The sequence below is a fragment of the Conger conger genome, chromosome 1, assembly GCF_963514075.1.
Source record: "Conger conger chromosome 1, fConCon1.1, whole genome shotgun sequence".
Taxonomy (NCBI): Eukaryota; Metazoa; Chordata; class Actinopteri; order Anguilliformes; family Congridae; genus Conger; species Conger conger.
In genome coordinates, this window is record NC_083760.1 from 74211995 (window position 1) to 74235352 (window position 23358).

Consider the following 23358-nt stretch of genomic DNA (forward strand, 5'->3'; position numbering starts at 1 on the left):
AAACAGTAACTTTGAACAAGCTAATACTTGCTAAAATAAGATTTTAAAGCCAGACTATTTTTGCAGTGAGAACATTACACTAATCACTGCCCTCCAAAATTCTAAAGATCTCACAAACTAGTTATTCCAGACAAACTGACAAGAATTGGGACCGCAGTGTTTTATATGTGAAGGACAGTCTTACTGTGTATCCGCCACAGGACGTAGAGGGGTGGCCAGTGGTCTGTGTCAGGGGTCAGAGTGTCCCACAGCAACCTCACCCTCACTGCAGAGTTCTCCTGCCCCTGAGGAGACACGAGGGTGCAGAGAAAACACCAAAGTCAACCGAGAGCGCCCTGTAAAGGATGAACACATACACACACAGACACACACAGACACACACAGACACACACACACACACACCTACACCTGAGGTGGAGGATGAAATGCTAATGGTAAATGGTTGGCATTCATATAGCATTTGGGGGTTAGGCTCGTCAGGAGCATTTGGAGGTAAGAGCCCACTGCCCCAAAGATGAAGATTGATAAAGTGAAAGACCCCCCCCCTGTACTTTGTTGCAGACCCAGAGGCAGGGCGGTTACCTGGGAGAGCTGGGAGGCCAGCTGTGAGGAGCGGATGAGCTGCAGCAGGTTGCTGGGCAGGCCGAGACGCTGGAAGTACCACACCAGGTTCCAGAAGATGATGGAGTGGCTGTCGAGCAGCAGGCCCTGGGACAGCACCGCCTCGCCCTCGTTCTCCAGCAGGCTCTCCAGCTCCTTCCGCAGGACCAGAGGGCTCAGGTAGGCCACCGTCACCATGGGCGGCCCGCCCACCGACGAGCCCTGGACACACAGCCACCCAATGAGCACGCGCCATTCACCACGCCAACCAACCAGAGCACACAGCTAAACCATACATGTGTGGGTATGACACTGTATGAGGATGCACAACGGATAACAGGATACGAATATAGTATCCACTCACTTGTGCAATAATACACACCCATTGTTCCAAATTTCTATTCATTCATAAAAACTATTTATATGGACATGAAAATAAAAATAAAGCCAGTGCTCACAAAACCAAGCTGTCTTGTTAAAGTTGTTAAAGTTGTACTATACATAAAATAAAGCTAAAAATTATAAAAGCTATTATGATTTACATAGTATCTGTCTACCTGTATAGCAGGGGTCGGCAACCCTGGTCCTGGAGAGCCGCAGGGTGTGCTGGCTTTCGTCTCCACCTTAAAATAAGCAACCGATTCAGACCCAAGAAACCAGGTGAGGTGAGTTAACTGTGTAATCAACGGCTTTCATTGATCAATTAATGGCAAGTAACAACGAAAGCCAGCACACCCTGCGGCTCTCCAGGACCAGGGTTGCCGACCCCTGCTGTATAGTATCTGAAACAAATACAAGGGTGACATGCACCAGCATATGGAGTTTGTAGGTGTAGTGAAGTTAAATAAATATACCAGGGTGGTGCTGCTGTTCTCTGAATACCCGCTGGTCTCAGAGCTGGAGTCCTCGCTCACGCCATTATAGAGGTGCCGCAGGAAGCCCTCCTGTCCAGCGGGTGGCACTGTGCCAGCCTCTGGCTCATCCTCCGCGTTCCAGTTGTTGCGCTCCAAGCTGTGAACACACAATGGTACCAGACTGTCTTTACTTAACACTGGAACCTCTCTTTGTTTGGTTAATAACACGGCTTATGTTTGGCTTGCTAATGTCTGTTTGAGCAGGCGGTGTGAACTCTCCAGATTACCAGCCTCGGGGAGGGAAAAGAAAAAAGCCTGCTCTGACCAGCACTAATATTTAAAAGCTTTGGATCAATGATACTTTCAGAATGCAGAATGTCAAACAAGTTCCAGTAAGGCAACAACGTTTTCCATGCCAAAAGGACGCCCACTTGCTGTGGCAGACACAAGGCCTGCAGGCACTGATACCACCCCAGTCCTAAGATGGTGGCGATGCCCAGGGCCCAGCTCACACACCTGCACACAGGGCCCAGGTCACAGATCTCGGCGTTGAGCAGGGGCACGAAGGTGGCCGAGCAGAAGGGGCAGGTGGAGTTGAGGTTGGAGTCGTCTGAGCTCCAGCCGGCCATGATTTCCTCGTCGTAGACCAGGGAGTTGCAGCTCCGGCACAGGGAGCAGCTAGACAGCACCACCTGGGCAGGAGTGAGCCAACGGCCAGTCAGGACACAAGACCTCAAACACAGCACCGCCGCACTGAAGCGCAATCTGGGAGCCTAACAACCTGGGGCGGCTTGTAGCGTAGTGGTTAAGGTACATGACTGGGAGCCACAACGTCAGTGGTTCGAATCCCGGTCGAGCCACAATAAATGATCCGCACAGCCGTTGGGCCCTTGAGCGAGGCCCTTAACCCCACATTGCTCCCCGGGCGCTGCACTGTGGCTGCCCACCACCCCTAATAACTAGGATGGGTCAAATGCAGAGGACAAATTAACCCACAGGGTTCAATAAAGTATATCTTATCTTATCTGAACACAGTGCACTCTGGAGAACGCCTTCATTTTACACAACAGCTTTTGTACGCAAAGACTGCTGCTCTAAACAATCCTACGCTGTACCGTTTCATCACCGCCCCCACGCACAGCAGAGAACGTTTGTCGCAGGTCAGCAACTACTGGGCCGTGTCCCACGGGACACAAGTTCCACAGCACCGCATTACCCAGCATTCCTCTCCTAACCGTCTGCTCATGGCTCTGGCAAAATAAACTTTTCCCACGCTTGTACCAGCGGTCTGTGCCTGTGGGAACCCAGTCACTGCAGGAGCTCTACTCTGTGGAAGACCAATTTTAAAGCACAATATTAAAAATGAATATATATATATATATACTGTGTACTGTATAATAATAAATTACCTCAAGCCCTGCTCCTTCCTGCGTGGAATCCCAGGACTTTCTCAGTTGAAAGGTCAAGTTACTGGTATCAATATCACTATTAGTTGAGAGTGAACTCTATGGAGTGGGGGACAAAAACAACACAAAATTAATTACAGGGTAAAAAAAACAAATGCTTGCACAAATATACCAATTGACCATTTGTGAAGAATAAAAAAGAATCTCTCAGAGCTGAAATAGAAGAAAAGATATCATCTTCACTCTCATTGCAATCTGACACGGTGAGGGTGTGTTCCGCTTTAATCATTCACTAGTCATTTGTAAATGGGCCCTAATATTGAGCCATTTCTCAAAATGTCACAAGCCATCCAGTTTACAACACAAGCTAAATGTTTAAAACAAATCTCTGGCCACAAAATATCAATTTTATCAATTGGAAATAATGGACCCGATTACTTCCAAATAATTATTTTAAAAAGTCAAACTCTTTTCTCTTCTTTGTCTCACACACAGCCATTCACACCGACTGCCCGCGGCCTCAGTCACAGGGCAGCCTACTGCCAGGTCGCACACAGCCAGGAGGGGGCGCCCACCTCAGACGTGGCGTTATAGAGGCGCTCCTTGGCCTTCAGCAGGCTCTCGGCCACTTGGGCCTTGCGGGACTGGCGCTGCTCGGACACCCTGCGCGCGGGGAGGCCCCCTCCGGCCGAGCGGCGGTCGTCCACGCTGGCGGCGCGCCGGACTGAGGCCCGGTGTCGCGTGGGCGTCAGCAGCTGCTGCAGCTTCCCCGCCAGGCCCCGGCTGGGCGACGAGACGTTGTTACAGTTCTCATCCACCGCCTTCCTGCTGAGCGTCTCCCGGGCCCCCGCCGCCCGGCCGCTGGGGCTTCAGGGAGACGGAATAAAACGTCAGCCCCGAATCAAACTCCGTCCAGGGCCCCTGAGCCCGTCCCCGCGGGGCCCCACAGGGCCCCGCAGGTCCCCGCAGGGCCCCGCGTCTCTCACCTGCTGTCTCTTTCCCCGGGCTCGCAGATGTAGTCCGGCTCACAGTCGGGCGTCTCAGCGCAGTCTCTGTAGAAGGTGGACAGGCACACCTCGCTGCGCCGCACCACCGTGCCAGTAGGGGGCAGCAGAGGCGGGGTGGCCGTGTCGCGTGGGCCCGCGGGGGGCTTACGGGCAGCGGGGTCGTCTGCGCAGCGGTTCTTCGATACGTTAGACTCTGTAACAGAGGAACAGTCTTTAATTAAAAGTGCCCCTCCACCCAGGATGCTTTAAATACCATCCACATCTTCTGGACCTCAGGTATTGTAGCAAATCTGCATTTGTGTTTTTTTTCCTCTGTTAGGCGAGGGCAGCTCAGTTATTCTTACAATGCAAGCTACTGTATAGCAAGTCTAATTCAATCCATTAATCACAATCCAAGACAAAACTTAACTATACTCTACTGGATTTTTAATGAATAATGCATGTAATTATTAAGTGCATAAAAGGCTTACGGTGTTCAATCACTTTACTAAAAATATACCTATTGTTGCGAAAGTCACTCACATATCTACTAAATAAATGGACTGAAAACTATGAAATTCAGAAACTGAGTTAAAAAAAAATGGTTTAAAATTATTTTAGTTAAACATCTTTAACACCATTCCTCCGCCCACTAAAAAGTACTGAAATGAACCCTGGTAATCCAGAGCAGAAGTACATCCTCAGAGGTAGACAGTGCCTGTGTGTTTTGGGGAGGTGAAGGTCTACTGCATGTGTACAGGTTACAGCTGAGTAAAGGCTTCTGCAGGCCTCCGATGGCTAATTTCTTTATCTGGCTCAGTCAAGCAATCGATTTCTGATACTCTTACAGTTTGGCCATTAGGGCATTATTGTTGCTTCAGCATCTTTCCCTCTCTCCCTCTCTCCCTCTCTCTAAAATACTACTTTGAAATTGTAATTGAAGTCATTGAAAATGTAGAAATACAAATGCATTTCTGGTACTTGACACAGGTCTGGTCATAGTTGAGTTCCCTGTTGAACTGTCTGTAGTTAAAAAATATCTGAAACGGAATTATTAAAGAAGCTACTATTTTTCTTCAACTTGATGAAGACGAGGATGGAGTAGATATTTCTGAACTTTCTCACTGTCAGTTGATGATCGCATGCTGCTCAGACTGTTGCTCTTCACGAGAAGGCTGGTCAGGGATTCGTGGCTGGAGCCTTCACTCAACCCGCTCCAGCTTGCCTGGCGAATCAGACTGGAGTGGGGGCGTGCCTTTGGAGGGCGCTCACTCAGGACATCTGCGCCAAACCAACCGCAGCACAAACGCTCAGTTGATATAACATAATTCTATATATATGGTGTTAGAATTGTAAAACACATAAAGTACTTTAATAAAATTATGTCTGTGCATCAAATGGGCCCTTTAAGCAAGGCTCTTAACCTCACACTGCTCCAGGGGGATAGTCATTACATTACATTACATTAATGGCATTTGGCAGACGCTCTTATCCAGAGCGACGTACAACAAAGTCCCCTGCTAATCAACTCCAAGTCACTTTGGATAAAAGCATCAGCTAAAATAACGGTAATGTAAAGTAAAATAGAGCCAACAACTAAATCAAAGAGCCTCACCCATACCTGGTCGTGATCCAACAGAGCCACACTTCTGGCGCCGTTTGATTGGCTGTCTGAACTGAGCCACGCCCATTAAGACATTTCGCAGCTTGGCCCAGCGCAAGCGGCCGCCCTGATTGGTGGAGGGCCACTTGCTCTCCAGCACAGCCTGCAGAGGGGGTGAAAAAGAACAGCAAATAAACAATAAGCCCATCACAGACTCCAGACTGAAGTCACGTAAAGGAAGGACTGCAGCAATGGGGCGCATAAGGCTGGATTACCGTGGCAACTGACCTTATTGTAGTAGCCGTAAGTGATGGTATTGGGCGTGATGCCGGCTTTCTTCATCTCCAGCAGAACCCGAACAGCCAGCACCGGCTGCCCGTACTGCCCACACAGCTGCATCAGTATCCGGTAGCACACCTGCCAACACATCAACCCCAACACTTCTCAAAAACGCAGTCTGCATTCAAATGCCTTATCCGCCTCTCAGAATGGGAGAAGCAGGCAGCTGATGTGTTCGGTGAGTCGATGAGGCGCCAAAATTCTCGTCGTTGCCCAATATCGGCAAGCACATTCTGCAGCAAACCTATTCCAGACACAAAGTAACATTCATAGAAACTACGGTAAGGAACAGTAATATTCATAGAAACTACGGTAAGGTACAGTAATATTCATAGAAACTACGGTAAGGTACAGCACTCATTCCTCTATCCTTCTGGTAACAAGCCCAGGTCCTTTAGCACTACTGCACTCTGCTAGAATATAAGAACAGGCTCTATAAGATGCTGAGAGCAAACTCAGGTCCTCCTTCATCAGGTAGTCACCTATTCTACAGGATCCGATTCAATACAGATTATATCCAATAACTGCATTACTGTGAATAAAGGGACTAAATCACAGAAGAAAAAATAAAATAACAAAAAGAACTGAGAGAGAGGGAGAGGGAGGACAGGGTGTGTGTGTGCACGCACATCAGAACATTAATGGTTGGACCCACATAAAAGGCTTTCCCTCCCATTATCACACACATGGTAAATCAGTAATTACAGTCTTCCATTTCTGTCGTTTCTGTTGTACAAACGGCTTCCTTGCTGCTTAAAGCCAGGATTTGATGTGTATTATTTAGGCCTATGGTACACACTGTCACTATCCACTGTCCACTTTTGGACTGCATCGTCACAGATTCCGATAGTTTGCGCTAATAAAGTGCTTTTTTTTAGCCTGTATCTTGCACTTCAAACTCTTTTCTCTTCTTTGTCTCACACACAGCCATTCACACCAACTGCCTACAGATTAATAACCCGAGACAAATGTATTTTGGGTTCCAGGACTTTCTTAAAAGGCCAAATCTTATTAAAATTTGTGATGAAACAGTCCAAAAGCATGATGATGACGCGGTCCAAAACCACGCTGTGCACTCCCGCGCCTTACTGGGGAACACAGAGACAGAGCGGGACAGTCCAGCGGGACAGTCCAGCGGGACAGTCCAGCGGGACAGACCAGCGGGACAGACCAGCGGGACAGACCAGCGGGACAGACCAGCGGAGACGGCTCTCACCTCGTCGGGCAGCACCACCTTGCGGGTCTCCATGTGCTTCAGGACCTCGTAGGCGGTCTGCAGCGCCCGCACCTTGGCAGTCTCCGCCCGCACGAAGGTGGGCAGGTAGATGAACCACAGGCCGTAGCAGTGCCCCAGCAGGCACTTGGACCACATGTCTGGGACCGAGGCGTACTTCTGGGCCCGCCTCTGGGCCAGCTTGATCTCCTGTGGAGGAGAGAGGGGTCAGCACAGGCCACTGGGCCAGCTTGATCTCCTGTGGAGGAGAGAGGGGTCAGCACAGGCCACAGACTAAAGCCAGGCCTGAGAAAGCTCTGTGCCCACTGCAAAGCTCATACAACAAACGTCAGCTTTCAGCTTCAATTTCTCAAAGCAGCTCTTTCTGTCTGTGGTTCAGATGTGTCTGATGACCTAACAACCCATCTTACTTTTCACATTTCCTAAAATTATAGAGGTCTTTAACACCATTGATCTGTAGCACAGGCCCAGCCACTTTTATTAGATTTGTAATTTCACACTGAGGACAAAGTGTACAGCCTGAGGAGTAACATCCTGTAGTATTGACAGGTTTGTGAGGGGGTGAGCAATGTGAGAGAGAATGTGCAAGGATGCGCTGACTTTCAAGGATGTGCTGACTTTCAAGGATGTGCACTGTCAGGTACATGCACTACTCTGAACCATTTAAACACAGGGCAGACAATTCTGGAAAACATCCACATACACTCAGTGATGACTTTATTAGGTAGACCTGTACACCAGTTTGTTAATGCAAATATTTAATCAGCCAATCATGTGGCAGCAATGCATAAAAGCAATAATCCCCGGGGTCCCAGGTGGGAGGCGGGGCCTCTACCTGTTTGGTGCGTCGTGGGGCGGGGCTACTCGGGGCGCTGCCTTTGGTTGGAGCACGCAGCTGGTCCTGCGGGCGGTCGAACAACTCCGGCTGAAGGGATGGGAAGGTCTCGTAGCTAAACAAACACAAACACAGTCAGGGCTCCAAGATCAATAAGTCAGATTAAACCCTCAATGAGCATGAAGGCACAAGGCAGTAGCTTGTGTCTCCTGAGGAGAACTGACAGGTAATTGATAATAATCCTGGATTGTTACAGGCTTATGTAAATGAGGTCTGAAGTACACAAGGATGCCTGTCAGTTAAAGATAACTGATTTTAATCTTTACATGATGCTTTCCATAAGCTTTCCCCAAATCAAGAAATGTTCTGAATAAATAGCATATTCCAGCATACATTTTTTTGACATTTCAGATCTTGTCGAAAATACCTGCTATGTCGTGCTGTGTGTGTGTGTGTGTGTGTGTGTGTGTGTGTGTGTGTGTGAGAGAGAGTGCGTACATTACCTGTACAGAGCAGGGCACTCAGAGCCGTCTGCCTCCTGGGGCTCCTCTGGGGGCATAATGAACACGGTGTGCTCCCCACTGTGGGTCTCATCCAGGTCTATCAGCCGCACCTCCTCCGGCTTCTCCACACCCACCTGCTCCCACACACACACACACACACACACACACACACACACACACCGCAACACCACGAGCAGGAGGGTGAGAGAGAGAACGTGGAGGAAGGGGAGAGAGGAGAGGACAGGAAACAGAACTGCAGAGCAAAACATGCTGAAAGACCACAATGCATTCTGAAATAAAGTTTACCAATCAAATGGAAAATATGAATAAATCACATAATTGAACACAAGCTGTTATATGAGGCTGTAATGCTCCATCAGCACAGCATAAAATAGAACAGCTTGTGAATCAGGGAAAAAAGGCCCGATACGAAGCAATGACGAGGCCTGCTGATGACGTAATTCACACCTTCTGGACGCACTCGTCGAAGAACTCCAGGCAGGTGTGGCGGTCGCTGACGAAGGAGCACTCCTCGATGAACTGAGTGAACATCTGGGTGCGGGTCAGCTGGATGTAGAACTTCTGCTGAGTCCGGTCCCGCGACTTCAGAAACCCTGCAAAACAAGACCATGTCACTGTCAACAGAACCTCCATTATTTGCCAACTGTAACTGAATGTCCGACATTGTCAACATCCATTGAAATGCAAAGAGTTAGCGAACTGCTTCTTCTTCGTTTGAATCTGCAGTCGAGCAGCCGGGCTGCCGGAGTGGTTCGCCCTGGAGGACTGCACCTCTTCTCCGGCACCCGCTACACCACTATCGCTCTTGTGTGATGAAGTGGAGGTCAACAGAAACCCTCCTTCCCACAGCGCCACCCTGTGGGGCTTTTAGTCCCAATGAGCAAGGGACCATACCCCAAACAGGAATGCACACGCGGACACACGCACCCTGCAGGTTGAAGAGGGAGCTGCAGTCGGTGGTCCTCTCAGAAGGGGCCTGGGTGATGGGCAGCAGGTAGGCCCTGTAGCCCCGCAGCAGGCAGCTCATGAAGCGCAGGAAGGCCTCCTGGATCTCCAGCTCCAGCTGCTTCTGACGCCCGTAAATCAGGTCGTAGTCCGTGAGCAGGAACTCCAGCGTGGCCTCCTCCTGCCCGGGGGTGTAGACTGAGGGAGGAGCCCGGAGGGGGGAGGGAACGGAGAGAGACATGGAGGAGAGGGGCCATGGATGAGGGAGGGGGAGTTGTGGAAGCAGATGGAGAGGGAGATGTTCAAGACATGAATGCAAAGCAATTGCAAAGAATATAACTTTTATAAAGTTGGATTTTTAACATCTCTTTTAAGATGACAGTGCAACAGGGGCACAAAGAGAGCATACATGCGTTTCACAAAGCATGCAACAGGAAGAGCGGAGGAGGCAATTAATCCAGGATGGATACAAGCTGATACTGCCACCTACACCACCACAATCTGTCACTCATTTCAACCAGAGATGACACTGTGTCTTGTATGACAGTAGGACATTATGTACAGAGCACAATGTGCCAGTTTTGATATCATGTTTTCCTGCACATTCAATACATAGATTTTAATACACTCTCTGATTTGATGGATTCAAATGAAATAAGTACAACCTGTGCATGGTTGAAAGCTGTGTTTCCCTTTTTCAAGAAATACACAATGCTAGATAGATAGCAAAAAACTATTATCTTCTGTACATTTCTAAGCAGCAAGGTAAACTGGCATTCTTTGAAAAACCTTCCTCCTCAAAGAAAACATTACTTTATACTTCTCCTCTTTCTGCAATTAAGGAATACCGTGTCCGAAAAAGATAAGCCTATTTCGACAAACAAGGCTGAATTTAGTATAGTCACCTACTGAATGTCTTCGAAACAGAGAAGCAGAAGAGCCACAATGATTTCACGTAATAAAATTATCTAAAAGTGTCTGGTTCTGCCAACTAGCAGGTGAATTTACAGTGGGAAAATAACTTGAAGCATTGAGTTTATGTGGGGGTAAAGTGAACATTTTGAGGACATCCTCCAGACACACACCACACAGACTCACTCTTCTCCAGCGTCTTATGCAGGTTAGTGAGGGAGTTCAGCAGGGTCTTGCCATGCTTCCTCGGAAGCGATTTCCACGACAGCGGCTTCTTATCCTCAGACCTGAAGTGGGACAAAAACATGCTGGAACATTCGTGCCACAAAACTATTTTCACAGACAAACCCAGGGTTTGGCTGCACAAGGATGCCAGCGACGAGACCCAGATACCAACCTCCCAATTCAGAATGTGGAATAACTTCAGTCTTGCCAAAACGGTCCACAATTTTAATAAGCTGACACACAGAGCAACGTAGAGCAAAATGTATCCACAGAGGTTCATAAGAGAAACAGACTACAGCAGTAACACATTACAGAAGTGCATGTACGATTACACTACATTATTGGCATTTTGCAGACGCTCTTATCCAGAGCGACATAGAGTTGATTAGACTAAGCAGAAGACAATCCTCCCCTGGAGCAATGCAGGGTTAAGGGCCTTGCTCAAGGGCCCGACGGCTGTGCGGATCTTATTGTGGCTACACCGGGATTTGAAGCACTAACCTTGCCTGTCCCAGTCATTTACCTTAACCACTACGCTACAGGCCGCCCTGATTACAAAAGCGAACGTGACAGACGGAGGACTCATCCAGCAGGGTTCCTGCACACGGGGGCCTGGCTCTGCAGGAACTCACTGGAAGATGGTGTTGGTGTCCAGGTCCACACACACCACGTCCTGCGGGGGGTCGTACAGGTCGAAGTAGCTGGAGTGCACGCCCACGATGAAGGGCATGGGGGCACACAGCACGTCGGCCAGCCGCAGAGGGCACAGGGGGATGTACGGGCACTGCCAGCGCAGGGGGAAGGCCATCTGCAGCGGAAGGGAGAGTCGCTGAGGAGGAGAGGCCTGATCGCTTTTTTGTGCAGTTTGAGATTAAATCCTATCGGGAAAATTAAATGAGATCTAAAGATGTTCAAACTGTAATTATACTGTTACACAATGACTCACAATGGAGATCAACCAGAAAAAATTCTCACTTAGTGCAGCCCTGGACAGAATTTAAATGCATTGTCAGTGCGGATGTCTAAGAACAGCAATTAGGCCTGGACAGGCACATTTATCATTTAGAGAACGGTCCTCCCAACAGTCTTATCCGTGTCTCTGAATGAGAACAGTCCTCAGTAAGTCTACAGTCTGATCTGTGTCTCTGAATGAGAACAGTCCTCAGTAAGTCTACAGTCTTATCTGCGTCTCTGAATGAGAACAGTCTTCAGTAAGTCTACAGTCTTATCTGTGTCTCTGAATGAGAACAGTCCTCAGTAAGTCTACAGTCTTATCTGTGTCTCTGAATGAGAGCGGGACTCAGTGAGCCTGCAGCAGTAGTTGTGTCTCTGAATGAGAGCAGGACTCAGTGAGCCTGCAGCAGTAGTTGTGTCTCTGAAAGAGAGCGGGACTCAGTGAGCCTGCAGCAGTAGTTGTGTCTCTGAAAGAGAGCGGGACTCAGTGAGCCTGCAGCAGTAGCTGTGTCTCTGAATGAGAGCGGGACTCAGTGAGCCTGCAGCAGTAGTTGTCTCTCTGAATGAGAGCGGGACTTAGTGAGCCTGCAGCAGTAGTTGTGTCTCTGAATGAGAGCGGGACTCAGTGAGCCTGCAGCAGTAGTTGTGTCTCTGAATGAGAGCGGGACTCAGTGAGCCTGCAGCAGTAGTTGTGTCTCTGAATGAGAGCGGGACTCACGGCGACCAGCGCCTCGCTGACGGAGGTGAGCACGTCGGGCCGCAGCGAGTGCAGAAGCAGTTTGTTCTCCGTCAGCACCGCCAGGAGAAGGGTGCAGGCGTTCTCCGCCCCCAGGTTCTGCAGCAGCTTCACAAAACTGGCGCCGCTGTGGGCAACAACAAGGGGACGGGTGATGTCACACACAGACACTCCTAAAACAACATGCTCAACACACAGTGAACCGGAGGGGGAAGGAGCTCGGACATCTGGAAAACATCAGAATAAGCAGAAGCTTTTTTGTCTTTAAATATGGGATCAAAGGTAACCCAGCAAACACATCCTGCCACCGCCTATGCAGTACTGGAGATAGCACGGGCTTTGCAGAGAGCGTATGGAAAAGACAGTGAAAGCAAGAGTAACATTTGATTACAGTGACTTTTACCTGAGGGGCAAAGGGGAGGAAACAGGCTGGCAGAGAAGAAGGTTGTCGTAGGGAGAGAGCTGAAAAGAAAAGCCCAGTCAGCTCTCCCATTAAACCTCACAGACACCAGACCCAGAACGACCCGCAATTAATGACAATCACATCTCAAACAAATCAATTCACCCATGCTCTGATTTGATTTCTCCCATTCATCAGACACTGATCTATACTCCTTTCTAACACTGGTTGAAATTTGCTAATGTTCGTAGAATTATGGTCATACTGAATTTGAGTGATTGGATTGCAGGCACTAATGCAGTCAACTCTTGGGTGATTTACTCATACCAATGTTCACACTAACCAGTGGCAGTTATAACCAGTGACATCACCACCTGCACAGCGACAAACCTACACCTGCGGAGGAAGTGGAGTCCTCATTAAAAACGCAGCGCTCTTCTGGAACTGAAATACTAAAAGGGGATTTCATTATAGCTCACAATGAAAGCGTCCATGCAAAGAGCCTACCACAACAAAACAGCCACTGATATTTCTACCCACAGACGCACAGAGACAGTCTGCTCTGGAGCAGCAGCATGCCAGCGGGTCGAGCGGGGTCTTACCTGCACCAGGATGCGAGGACGCTGTGGGGAAGGGAAAGGGACGTTGTGCATGAAGCTGGAGATGTGCCTAAAGGAGAGGCATAGAGACGTCAATCATCCACTCACACTCATGTAGGTAACTATACATTACATTACATTAGAGGCATTTGGCAGACGCTCTTATCCAGAGCGACATACAGTTGATTAGACTAAGCAGGAGACAATCCTCCCCTGGAGCAATGCAGGGTTAAAGGCTTTGCTCAAGGGCCCTGTTTTATCTTATTGTAGCTACACCGGGGATCGAACCACCGACTTTATGGGTCCCAGTCATGTACCTTAACCACTACGCTACAGGCTGCTACAGTTTTCCATTCACTTCAATCTGCCACCAAAATAGCCCTTTAGCTCTATTTAAACAGAGCTATTCACAAATACCATTTCACTAGAAAATGTTGACTGAAACTGTATTACAATATAGAAACAGCTTTATATCAAATCAAAAACAGTTTCCAAACATGAAACAAAGTTTGTGCTTTGCCCTGGAAGACCTATAGAGATGAATTTCATTTTAGATTGCAACATGCTGCCTTTTCCTATTTTAAGCAGCAATTTACTCAGTGTGCAGTTAAGAGACACACGTCATTAGTGCATTATTCTGTGCCCTGTTCGTGCCGTCTGAATTGTTTCATCTCTGGAAAACAAAAGTGGGAGGGCTAAAGAAGGGAGACAGAGACGTCAAGAAAAAAAAGCAGAATCCCACCCAAATGGATGCGATGGCCTGGAATTCAGGCCGATTCAAACCAAGGTGCGCACACACACACACACGTGCGGCAACCAGCTACCCAGCAGCTTCATAACAATTCATTTTAAAAATGATTTGCATTGATGATGCATTCCTAAAAAAAGACTTTACAAGGCTAAGGCTAACTAGCGCCTCCCAAACCATCTCTTTGGACTCTGGAGCTGGAATCTTATATCATAATTTATGCGTCAGTTCAGCACTTTTCAAGTCAAAAACACAGACGGTGGTTTATAAATACCCAGTTTTATAAAAAGCAGTGCTTCATGAAAACTCTTGAGGATTTGTTGTCAAGTGGCCAGTTCCATAAAAAGAAAGGCTGGGACAAACCCCTCCCACAGACAGGAGGGCAGTATGAGTAAGCACTTTGGTGATGTCCTGTTGCTAACTAATTAGAACTGCACCGAGAGAGACAGGTTTTAGTTTTCCTAGTAGTCCAATTAGCTTGTTCATTGGACTTATACACAGATAAAAGAACACAAACGAGCATATATTTAATTTCATCATCTGTACTAAAATGTAAAAATTCTAAACATAATGCGATAACATGGTCGTACACCCAGTTATGAAGATATATCAGGGATCATCAAATCACAGGCCCGAGAACTGCTAGTTCCACCCCCCCTTAATCTGAGTCTGGCCAATCAGTAGCACTAATTTCATTACCGGGAGAAAATGAAACACGGTCTGGATTAAGATTTGAAGGCCAGATTTGGTGACCCCTGAACTACATGATGCCCAATTGTTTTGTGTGAATAAAGACAATTTTAGTAATTCATAGTACAACAATGCTTCTCCTCAGATAAAGATGTATAAAATTTATAAATTCCTTGAATCACACAAGCTGTGTTTTGCTGGTCACACTCAAAATGATCCTTTAAAAAAGCTGAAACTATAGAAAATACAACATAGAAAATATTAACTGTAGTAACTAGGGTCTTAAATTTAGACCCTCAACAGTCTGGTTGAAATCAAAGAGTCGAGTCTTTCCCGATAGAGTTGAAGTGGACAGAAACTCACTTTTCCAGGGGCAGCACGTGGGGGCCGGAAATGGAGTAGCGGTAGACGAAGGTGAGAAACTTCTGGAAGACGGTGAAGAAGGGCCAGTGCGAGAGCACGCAGATGCTGGTCTTCACCTGCACGGAGCGGTTAGTGATGGGCCGGCGGTCCACCACGCTCACCAGGCCCAGGCGCACGCTCTGTCGCTCCGACAGCCCCTCCCGGGGGAACGCCTCGTAGAACTGGATTGCCGCTCCATACACCTGGGCCGAGGACGGGTCATGGCACACAAATGAACAGAAAAGACTTTAAAATGGTTTTAAGGGCAGCGTTTAAGAACGGACTACTTTGAGGAAGTAAGAAAGGATCTGAAAAGCACCTACATACAGATTTGGCTCAGAAGACAGGGTAACTTTCCAATATTATTTTAACTATTGACATAGTCTCACATAGAAAGGTGGAGAGTACTGCTACTAAACATTCATATATACACCTTCTTTGGCAACTTAATGACCAGGAAGAAGATATGCAAGCACAAGTCTTTGATAGTAAAAATACATATATTAATGCAGTAGAGGAATTAGCAGTTCTTCACCCAAAGTACAAATAAGAAAAGCCATTGAATGCAGAGACACTACTAATGTAAACATCTCTTTCCTACAATAAGCAGCAGAGATCACACAATGAGACCTGTTAACACATCCGGAATGAGTCATCTGCCCTGAAAGAAAGTCTCATCTTGAAAGTGATCTTTACACAATGACCTCAAATCACCCTGAAATCAGCCACCTCCTCAAACAAGATGAACAAGCCAAACAACATGCTTGACAACCACAGGCGATAACGCATTCATCCTCAATGACTGACGCTTCTCTAAACGTGTTACCCATCAGTTTGGAAGCGAGACAGGGCCCAGCTGGGTGTACCTTGTCTCCACAGGCAGAGGTGAGGACGAAGGTAGAGAAGACAGGTAGCTGGTACTTGGTGTTGAGGGGCCAGCTCTCCACAGTGACGCCCATGGGCAGGCAAAAGACGGGCACAGAGTCTGGCAGAGGGAAGGACTCCAAGTCTGCCTCAGGATAGCGGCTAATCAGGCCTGTACACTCACACACACACACACAGTACATAAGCCATACACCGAGGCACACAGGTTGTGAATGTTTGCCTGAATACTAAAATGAAGATTTATATACAACATTTTATTGTTCTTTCAAAACAGTCATATGTACACGAGCTAGATAATTCCCCCAATTTTGTATCAACCAACCTTAAGTTGCTAGACTGAATTAGCAGTCGGGAGCTCTGGACTTGGTAGGTACACATACGTTTAAAGTGTTTCAGTAGCAGAACATCCTGAATGCAAATTTACTCGCGTGCACACTCAAAATACTACATGTGCCTTCTACAATAAAAAGCTAGAGAGATGTGGCATTTCACCAGCACGAGACTGCATCACTGTAAGGTTAAAAGGTCACAGAGCAGCACACTTACCGGCCTCGTACACAAGGGCGTTGGCTTTGGCCACGGCTCTCTTATAGCACAGGTATAGAGCGGGGCCCCACTGTGGGCAGAACAGATACAGGAGAATGCGTCTTTAGTCCTGAACATATTTCATATGTTACACTCGCAGTCACAACAACATTGGTTATTGCTAAGCCAACATGACAAGCGTATCTTATTACAAGCACAGAGAAGTACTTCTTTGTGAAGCCGTTTAAGACCGTAGATAATAAGCTGAAGTCAGAAACTTCAGCTTCAGATAAAACTCAGCACAGAGAACAGTTATATTTAAAAAGCATGTGAGGATAAAAAGGAAAGTGACACGATGAACATTAAGATGAGAGTGCTTGGCCTTGAATGGAAGGCTGTCGTTTGGCTTTGTTTTTTACCAAATAACTGCAAGACACAGAGTGAAACAACACGCAATTATGCAACTGCAGGCACTGCAAATCTGTTGTCAAGTGACCACAGAACTCTCCAGACGAGCTAAATGAGGTAATGCTGCATACATCATACAGGCGACAGCAGGCTGTTGTTGAAGATACAGGCAGATGTTAGCGCTGATGATTTTGTTTTCAAGTAAAGTTATGTAAAACCAACCACGCCCTGTCAGAATGAACATTTCCATATGGCACATTAAGCTTAACTTCATTAAAGTAAATGTAGCGCTTCAGTGCTTCAACTCAGTGCTCAAACAGCATTGGAATATTTCCCAAAATGTCCTGTTTCAATGTGCAATGGCTTTGTGGAAGTACGGGTTATGTTTCTTTTATTATTATTGACCTTAGGCACAATCATGGTTTACTTTACGATGCACATAAGTTTGGTCCAGCAACATGTACCATCTGAACAGTTAATTGTCAGGCAAGGTCCCAATGACACAAAACCACAATTAATACGTGCAGCAAGAATGGCAACTGTATTCAATAATTTGAACACAGAAGTGTTCCAGGGCTCTCACCATGCCAGTGTTGAGGTTCTTGTCCACTCTGCAGAAGGTGTGGGGTGCGGTCTCCCCCTTGCTGGGGAGGAGCAGGGAGATGTCGGTGATGGCCAGCGTGTTGAGGGCCTGAGAGTCTGGGGCCCGTCGGTACGTCAGAAAGGTGCGGTGCGTGGCCGGCCCCCCGGAGCTCAGGTTGGCCGAGCGGCTGTAGGGCGTGGTCTCGATCACCTGCCAGCCGGGCTTCGCAGGGTCCTTCCCCTCGTACAGCACCCTGGGGGAAGCAGTGGTCACATGATCGGGGGCGACATGGCTCAGGCGGTAAGAGCAGTCGTCTGGCAGTCGGAGGGTTGCCGGTTCGATCCCCCGCCCGGGCTGCGTCGAAGTGTCCCTGAGCAAGACGCCTAACCCCCGAATGCTCCTGACGAGCTGGTCGGGGCCTTGCATGGCAGCCAATCGCTGTCGGTGTGTGAGTGTGTGTATGAATGGGTGAATGGAGAAGCATCAATTGTACAGCGCTTTGGATAAAGGCGCTATATAAATGCCTGCCATTTATGATCGTGCTGCCTTTACATAATCCCGTGTCACACAGTTAGTTCAGCTGAGGCCGGCCCATCAGGCATGGCTAGATAGGGCCAAATCATCAGAGACACTAATCAATACAGCTGACAATGACCTTATAATGATGTAGATACAGGGTCATATGGTTATTATATGCACACACACCCATACACACAAGCATACACAGACAAGCACACAACATACCAGTCTGCTGTTAATGAATCAGACAGTTACTCAATTACCTTGGTTTTAAAAAATACTTTACACAACAGCAATCAGCATATGACCTGATTTAATCAGCAGGCAGACACAGCAGTAAATTCTGCAAACTAAGATATCCTTACTTAATCAAAAGAATTACTTGCTAAACCGGTGAGAAATCAATTATCCTCTGAAGTGCTTGGAAGGAACTTGGAATAAATTAAATAATGGGAAAATATATTCCGCACTTAAAGGAAAACACCAACACTGTTTTCTGACTTACCCATACTTCGGCTAGATGTTACTTGACTGGCTCAATTTCCATGTTAGCATAACACGTTAGCTTAGCATAAAGACTTAAAGCCTATAGGAGTCAGTAGCCTACCTCCTTCAAAGGGAATACACCAACTCCAACTAAAAACAAGAGACATTGTTTTCAGAGAAGTACTACCTTTTAAAACTACCTACAGAAGGTGTGTGGATCACTGCGGAAGACAGAAGAGGATGTGTGTTCAGCAGTCTAACTTCTCCAAAAACGTTTCATTTTCTTTCCAAATACACGATACCTTGCTTAAATAAGTTTGCTTTGAAGTTGCTGTAAGGCGTATTTCTTCACTTTGAAGGAGGTAGGCAACTGACTTCAAGGCTTAATTTCTTTATGCTAAGCTAACGCATGATGCAAACATGAAAATTGAGCCAGCGAATGCACAAAAATAAAGATTCTGGCTTTACATAAGTTCTTTTTCTTAATGTGCCTCTAAATTTTAGAGCAAGTAAGTCACTAAGCAGCTTGCAGTGTACTTTGCACTATGCAGATCTGGTCAGGACATGATAAACTGTGGAAGATCTTGATACAGGGTCTACCGCCTGTCACAAATCAATACAGCAAAACACAAGTTGGTTCAGGAAGCCTGAACACCAGTTATTTCAGCCACATTCCAAAGCCCATTACATTTGAGTAAAATCTGGCCGACTATCCAGGACTAATTCCTACGGGATAATTTTTACATACTTTAAAGTATGTTTGTTGTTTTTAACAACTTTTAAGTCCATGATTACTGTTTTTCGACATTTGAGGGATTTGTGATTATGCAGCATGGCAGGAACTGTACTGATGACGGGGTGTGTGTGCTGGCTTCACCCCGTGGAGAGAGGCTCACACTGGGTGTGTGTGCGGGCTTCACCCCGTGGAGAGAGGCTCACACTGGGTGTGTGTGTGGGCTTCACCCCGTGGTGAGGCTCACACTGGGTGTGTGGAGGCTCACCCCAGGTCCAGGACGGGGGCCTTGTCGTGGCCCCTCCGGTAGCACAGGAACATGTGGGGGTTGTTGATGAGGCCTGCGCTCAGCTCGGCAGGGTGCCCTCCCAGGGTCTTCTCGATGCAGGTGAAGCCCTCGGGCACGTCCTCCCCCAGGCCGCGGGCGATCACAGCCAGGTCTGTCACGGGCTCCACCAGCCGGCCCCCCCTCTGCTGCCCCTCCTCGTCCAGGGGGGCCGACCGCCCGGCCAGCCCCGCCACCACAAAGTAATCGAGCAGCTGCGGACATTTCTCCTCAGTCATGCCGCCTGCCTGCCCACCACTGCGGGGAGAGAGAGGGAGAGAGGGAGAGAGCAAGGGAGAGAGGAGAGAGAGAGAGAGAGAGGGGGAGAGAGAGAGAGGGAGGGGGAGAGGGAGAGAGGGAGGGAGGGAGGGAGGGAGAGAGAGGGAGAGAGAGGGAGAGAGAGAGGGAGAGAGAGAGGGGGAGAGAGGGAGAGAGAGAGGGGGAGAGAGGGGGAGAGAGAGGGGAGAGAGAGAGGGGAGAGGGAGAGAGAGAGGGGGAGAGAGAGGGAGAGAGAGAGGAAGAACAGGGGAAGGGGAGAGAAAAAGAGGGGAGAGAAAAGAGAGTGGAAAGAGTGGGGAGAAGGATGGAAGAGGATGATAGGGGACAGGGGAGAAACAGAGTGGAGAGAGAGGGGGAGGAACAGGGAGAGAGGAGTATTGGGCAGGGGACAGAAGATACAGGGTGAGACAGAAACAGAAAGGGACAGAAGATACAGGGTGAGAGAGAAACAGAAAGACACAGATGGTTAGAGATGAGAGCATAGGCAAGCGATATGACAACAGATTCAGTAATACACTCACTGTATAAACACACACACACACACACACACACACACACACACACACACACACACACACACACACACACACACACACACACACACAATGGAATTCATAGACAAAGGTAAAAATAACAATCTTCCCGATTGCCTTGCAGTCATGTTTTTGCTTTATAGCTCATTGCCCCAGCTGTTTTCCCATAAACAAATGTGCTGCTTCAGTCTTTCTACCACGGGCTAGACAACACCCTAAATTCCCCAATGAGAATGGCTGTGGCACCTGCACTTCCCCAGTGTGGATGGCTGTTGGTCAATTTTATCCATTAGCTTTATCATCATCATTCTGAACAGCCCTCAACTGCCTGAAACACTCATCTCAGCCCACACACCACAATCCATTTACACTTATCACCAATAGTCCATTGCAGCCAAAGCTGGCCTTCAGTAAAACAGCTTTAATAACTTAAAAGCTTAAACAAAGCATAACTTTCATTTCAGCCTGATATTAGCACAGCTACTTTCATTTTACATACAGTACAGTACCAAACGATTTGTACTTGGTGCCATGGCCAGTTTCGATGAAATACACGGACTGCAAAATGTAAAAACAGGATCCAGGGTGTATAAACGTACCAGTAAATCGCACTTGCAAAATTGTCTTGCTGAAGTTGCATTACAGGAACTGGCAAACAAATCTGCCCAAGTCAGCTACATGTTCAATTACATGCTGCTTTCACAATAGACAAATAAGATCTACGGGTCCTTCTGATCAGATCTTATGAGAGAGATAGCAGGCAGTTCTGACCTATAAAACATGTTGAAAAGTGAAAGTACAGAAATTAGAGGTTAAAGTCAAAACAGGAAACCCGCACCAGCAACCTGTTTCCCGTTTGACACTCGTTTGCTCGTGAACTACTTCCCAGGCGCAGTGCTGAGCGGATGATGGCTCTTCCGGTGGAGTTTCCGCAGAAACTCCACCTTAGAGAGGAAGGATAAGCAGAAAAACCTGAGAGCACACTTCACACAAGTCTGTGCTCAAAGTGACATTCAGAATCACCCATTTACGAGGGAGGAAACGGTTTCATTGTTTGAACGTCACTTTCTAAGGTGAAAAAGCAGTCCATATCACGGTCCTTAAAAATCCAAGATCAAACGTATGTAAATTTAACTGCTTCCATTTCAAGCTTGAGAAAACGTAACACTTTGATTTCAAACGCAACCTTATTAGATTCAGCTCCCCTTCCTGTCAATCAAATATATGAGGCGATAGGGACTGCCAGGTCATTGATTAAGATGTGTTTAATGAGAGTACATTTTATAAATGGACATTTTAGAAATTACTTTGATTATCAGTTACTTCAGGACATAGTCATAGAATGTGCATTTGCAGATTTGGGATGAAGGTCAAGTGCACACTTACTGCGGTCTGACTCTGTGTGTCTTTGTACTTCAGAAAATCTAAAGCTGTGCAAGAGGAAGTAATATGGGGAACTTGCCAGGGTGGACAATGTGGCCAAAATTTTACAACAGAAGAATTCACTTAAGTACAGAAGAACACACACACCCCTCTCTAATAAGTAAAAATTAAATGAAACCAAGCCATCGATAGTGCAACAGTATAAGAACACATTAATAGCAAATCATTAGCCAGTGAGGCACAGAATGTTTTCACAATAATGCTACTTTTACCAACTTAACCTGCAACAGGTTTCCATGTTTTATACTTGAGCCTTCCAGATGCAGCTAATTTATAAATTATTTAGAGAACATACTAAATACGCCAAAAGCCAGCTGACATCAGCTAGGCTCCCTGTACAATATGGAGACTGACATTGGAAAAAATAAAAAGTTCCTCTTACTACCACACCCCCACTGTCCTCCTTAGCGTCCCCATGGGACCTGCCTCCTCCACCATGCAGGTGGTTGGCATGGAAACAAACAACTCAAAACCACTGTACGAGACGCATAACAAATTGGCTTTAAGCCCCAAGGAGGAAGACGTTACATAACAGCAACCTGAGTCAATTGTGGGCGAAAGACAAAAAATGAGTAAAACTTCTAACCACTCTCCTTCCTCATCTCAATACTTAGCAAGATGGCCTCTAGCGTAGTGGTTGCTCCAGGGGAGGATTGTCTCCTGCTTAGTCTAATCAACTGTACGTCACTCTGGATATGGGCGTCTGCCAAATGCCAATAATGTAATGTAAAAGATGACAAACAAACGGGAAAATTGGGATCAAACTGAGTAAGTGAATGTGATTGCTTTTATATTTAAATCTCCTTACTTCTCACGGATGAGCCATAAACACACCAAAATGGCCAGGAAAAGAACACCCAGTGAAAGGAGCTCAGTGGGACTCATGGCTCCTAAGGGACCCATTAGGCCCAATGTATTTTGAATAGCTTGTATTGGCAGCTCAGGTCTTTTTACCCTTCTATTCAGTTACAAACCCTATAGTGTGTGTGTCTCTGTGTGTGTCCGTGTGTCTGTATGCATGAGGGTTTGCGCTGGTGCATCTGTACGTCTATCTGTCAGTATGTGGGTGCGTGTGTGACTGTCTCTCTGTCTGTGTCTGTGTGTGTGCGTGTCTGCGTGTGTGCGCGTGTGTGTGCGCGTGTGTGTGCGCGTGTGTCTGTCTCTCTGTCTGTCTGCGTGTGTGCGTGTCTGCGTGTGTGCGCGTGTGTGCGCGCGTGTGTCTGTCTCTCTGTCTGTCTGCGTGTGTGCGTGTCTGCGGGTGTGCGTGCGTGTGTGTGCGCGTGCGTGTGTGCGCGCGTGTCTGTCTGCGTGTGTGGGTGTGTGTGCGTGTGGGTGTACAGATTACAGCCCATTGAGAAAAGCTGCTGAATCCCCCCTCCAGGTGTGCGAGGCTGATAACGGAGCGCAGAAACGGCAGAGACGAGCACCGGCGCCACTAAGCCTGCCAGTTACCCACAACCCCCTGCAGGTCCCAGCAGCCCCGCTGCTCTGTGCCAGTCCTGCACGCTCCGCTAGCGTACCACTAGCCCCTCAGAGCTGCGTCTATCTGGAATCCCTGGCATTCCAGCAGCCCAATGCACAGGGACATCCCCATTGACCGAGGCCCCTGCCCTTAATTCACCCAGCGGGACCGGAAAAGCACGGGCG

The 23358-nt window shown here is 47.6% G+C and overlaps 1 protein-coding gene across 8 annotated transcripts in view; it reads right to left on the minus strand.

Moving 5' to 3' along the window:
- Positions 1-23358, minus strand: part of LOC133122676 (DENN domain-containing protein 4B-like) — a 41245-nt gene that overhangs the window by 5244 nt on the left and 12643 nt on the right. For 3 of the 8 annotated variants that reach the window (XM_061232782.1, XM_061232790.1, XM_061232799.1), the window contains 26 exons: positions 19400-19714; positions 17394-17646; positions 16424-16493; positions 15859-16028; positions 14954-15195; positions 13156-13222; positions 12557-12615; positions 12136-12280; positions 11096-11271; positions 10425-10525; positions 9309-9524; positions 8829-8974; positions 8361-8494; positions 7858-7972; positions 7005-7211; positions 5738-5866; positions 5468-5612; positions 4972-5127; positions 3847-4060; positions 3436-3727; positions 2864-2959; positions 1971-2146; positions 1455-1611; positions 1158-1223; positions 583-822; positions 185-284 (listed from right to left, as the gene is read on the minus strand). In XM_061232782.1, coding sequence (XP_061088766.1) covers positions 185-284; positions 583-822; positions 1158-1223; positions 1455-1611; positions 1971-2146; positions 2864-2959; positions 3436-3727; positions 3847-4060; positions 4972-5127; positions 5468-5612; positions 5738-5866; positions 7005-7211; positions 7858-7972; positions 8361-8494; positions 8829-8974; positions 9309-9524; positions 10425-10525; positions 11096-11271; positions 12136-12280; positions 12557-12615; positions 13156-13222; positions 14954-15195; positions 15859-16028; positions 16424-16493; positions 17394-17646; positions 19400-19695 — 4168 coding nt within the window. In that variant the 5' untranslated portion in view covers positions 19696-19714. Of the gene's footprint in view, positions 1-184; positions 285-582; positions 823-1157; positions 1224-1454; positions 1612-1970; positions 2782-2863; positions 2960-3435; positions 3728-3846; positions 4061-4971; positions 5128-5467; positions 5613-5737; positions 5867-7004; positions 7212-7857; positions 7973-8360; positions 8495-8828; positions 8975-9308; positions 9525-10424; positions 10526-11095; positions 11272-12135; positions 12281-12556; positions 12616-13155; positions 13223-14953; positions 15196-15858; positions 16029-16423; positions 16494-17393; positions 17647-19399; positions 19715-20867; positions 21014-23358 lie in introns of those variants that run through there. The other 5 variants (XM_061232765.1, XM_061232774.1, XM_061232808.1 and 2 more) reach the window with 4 other exon arrangements.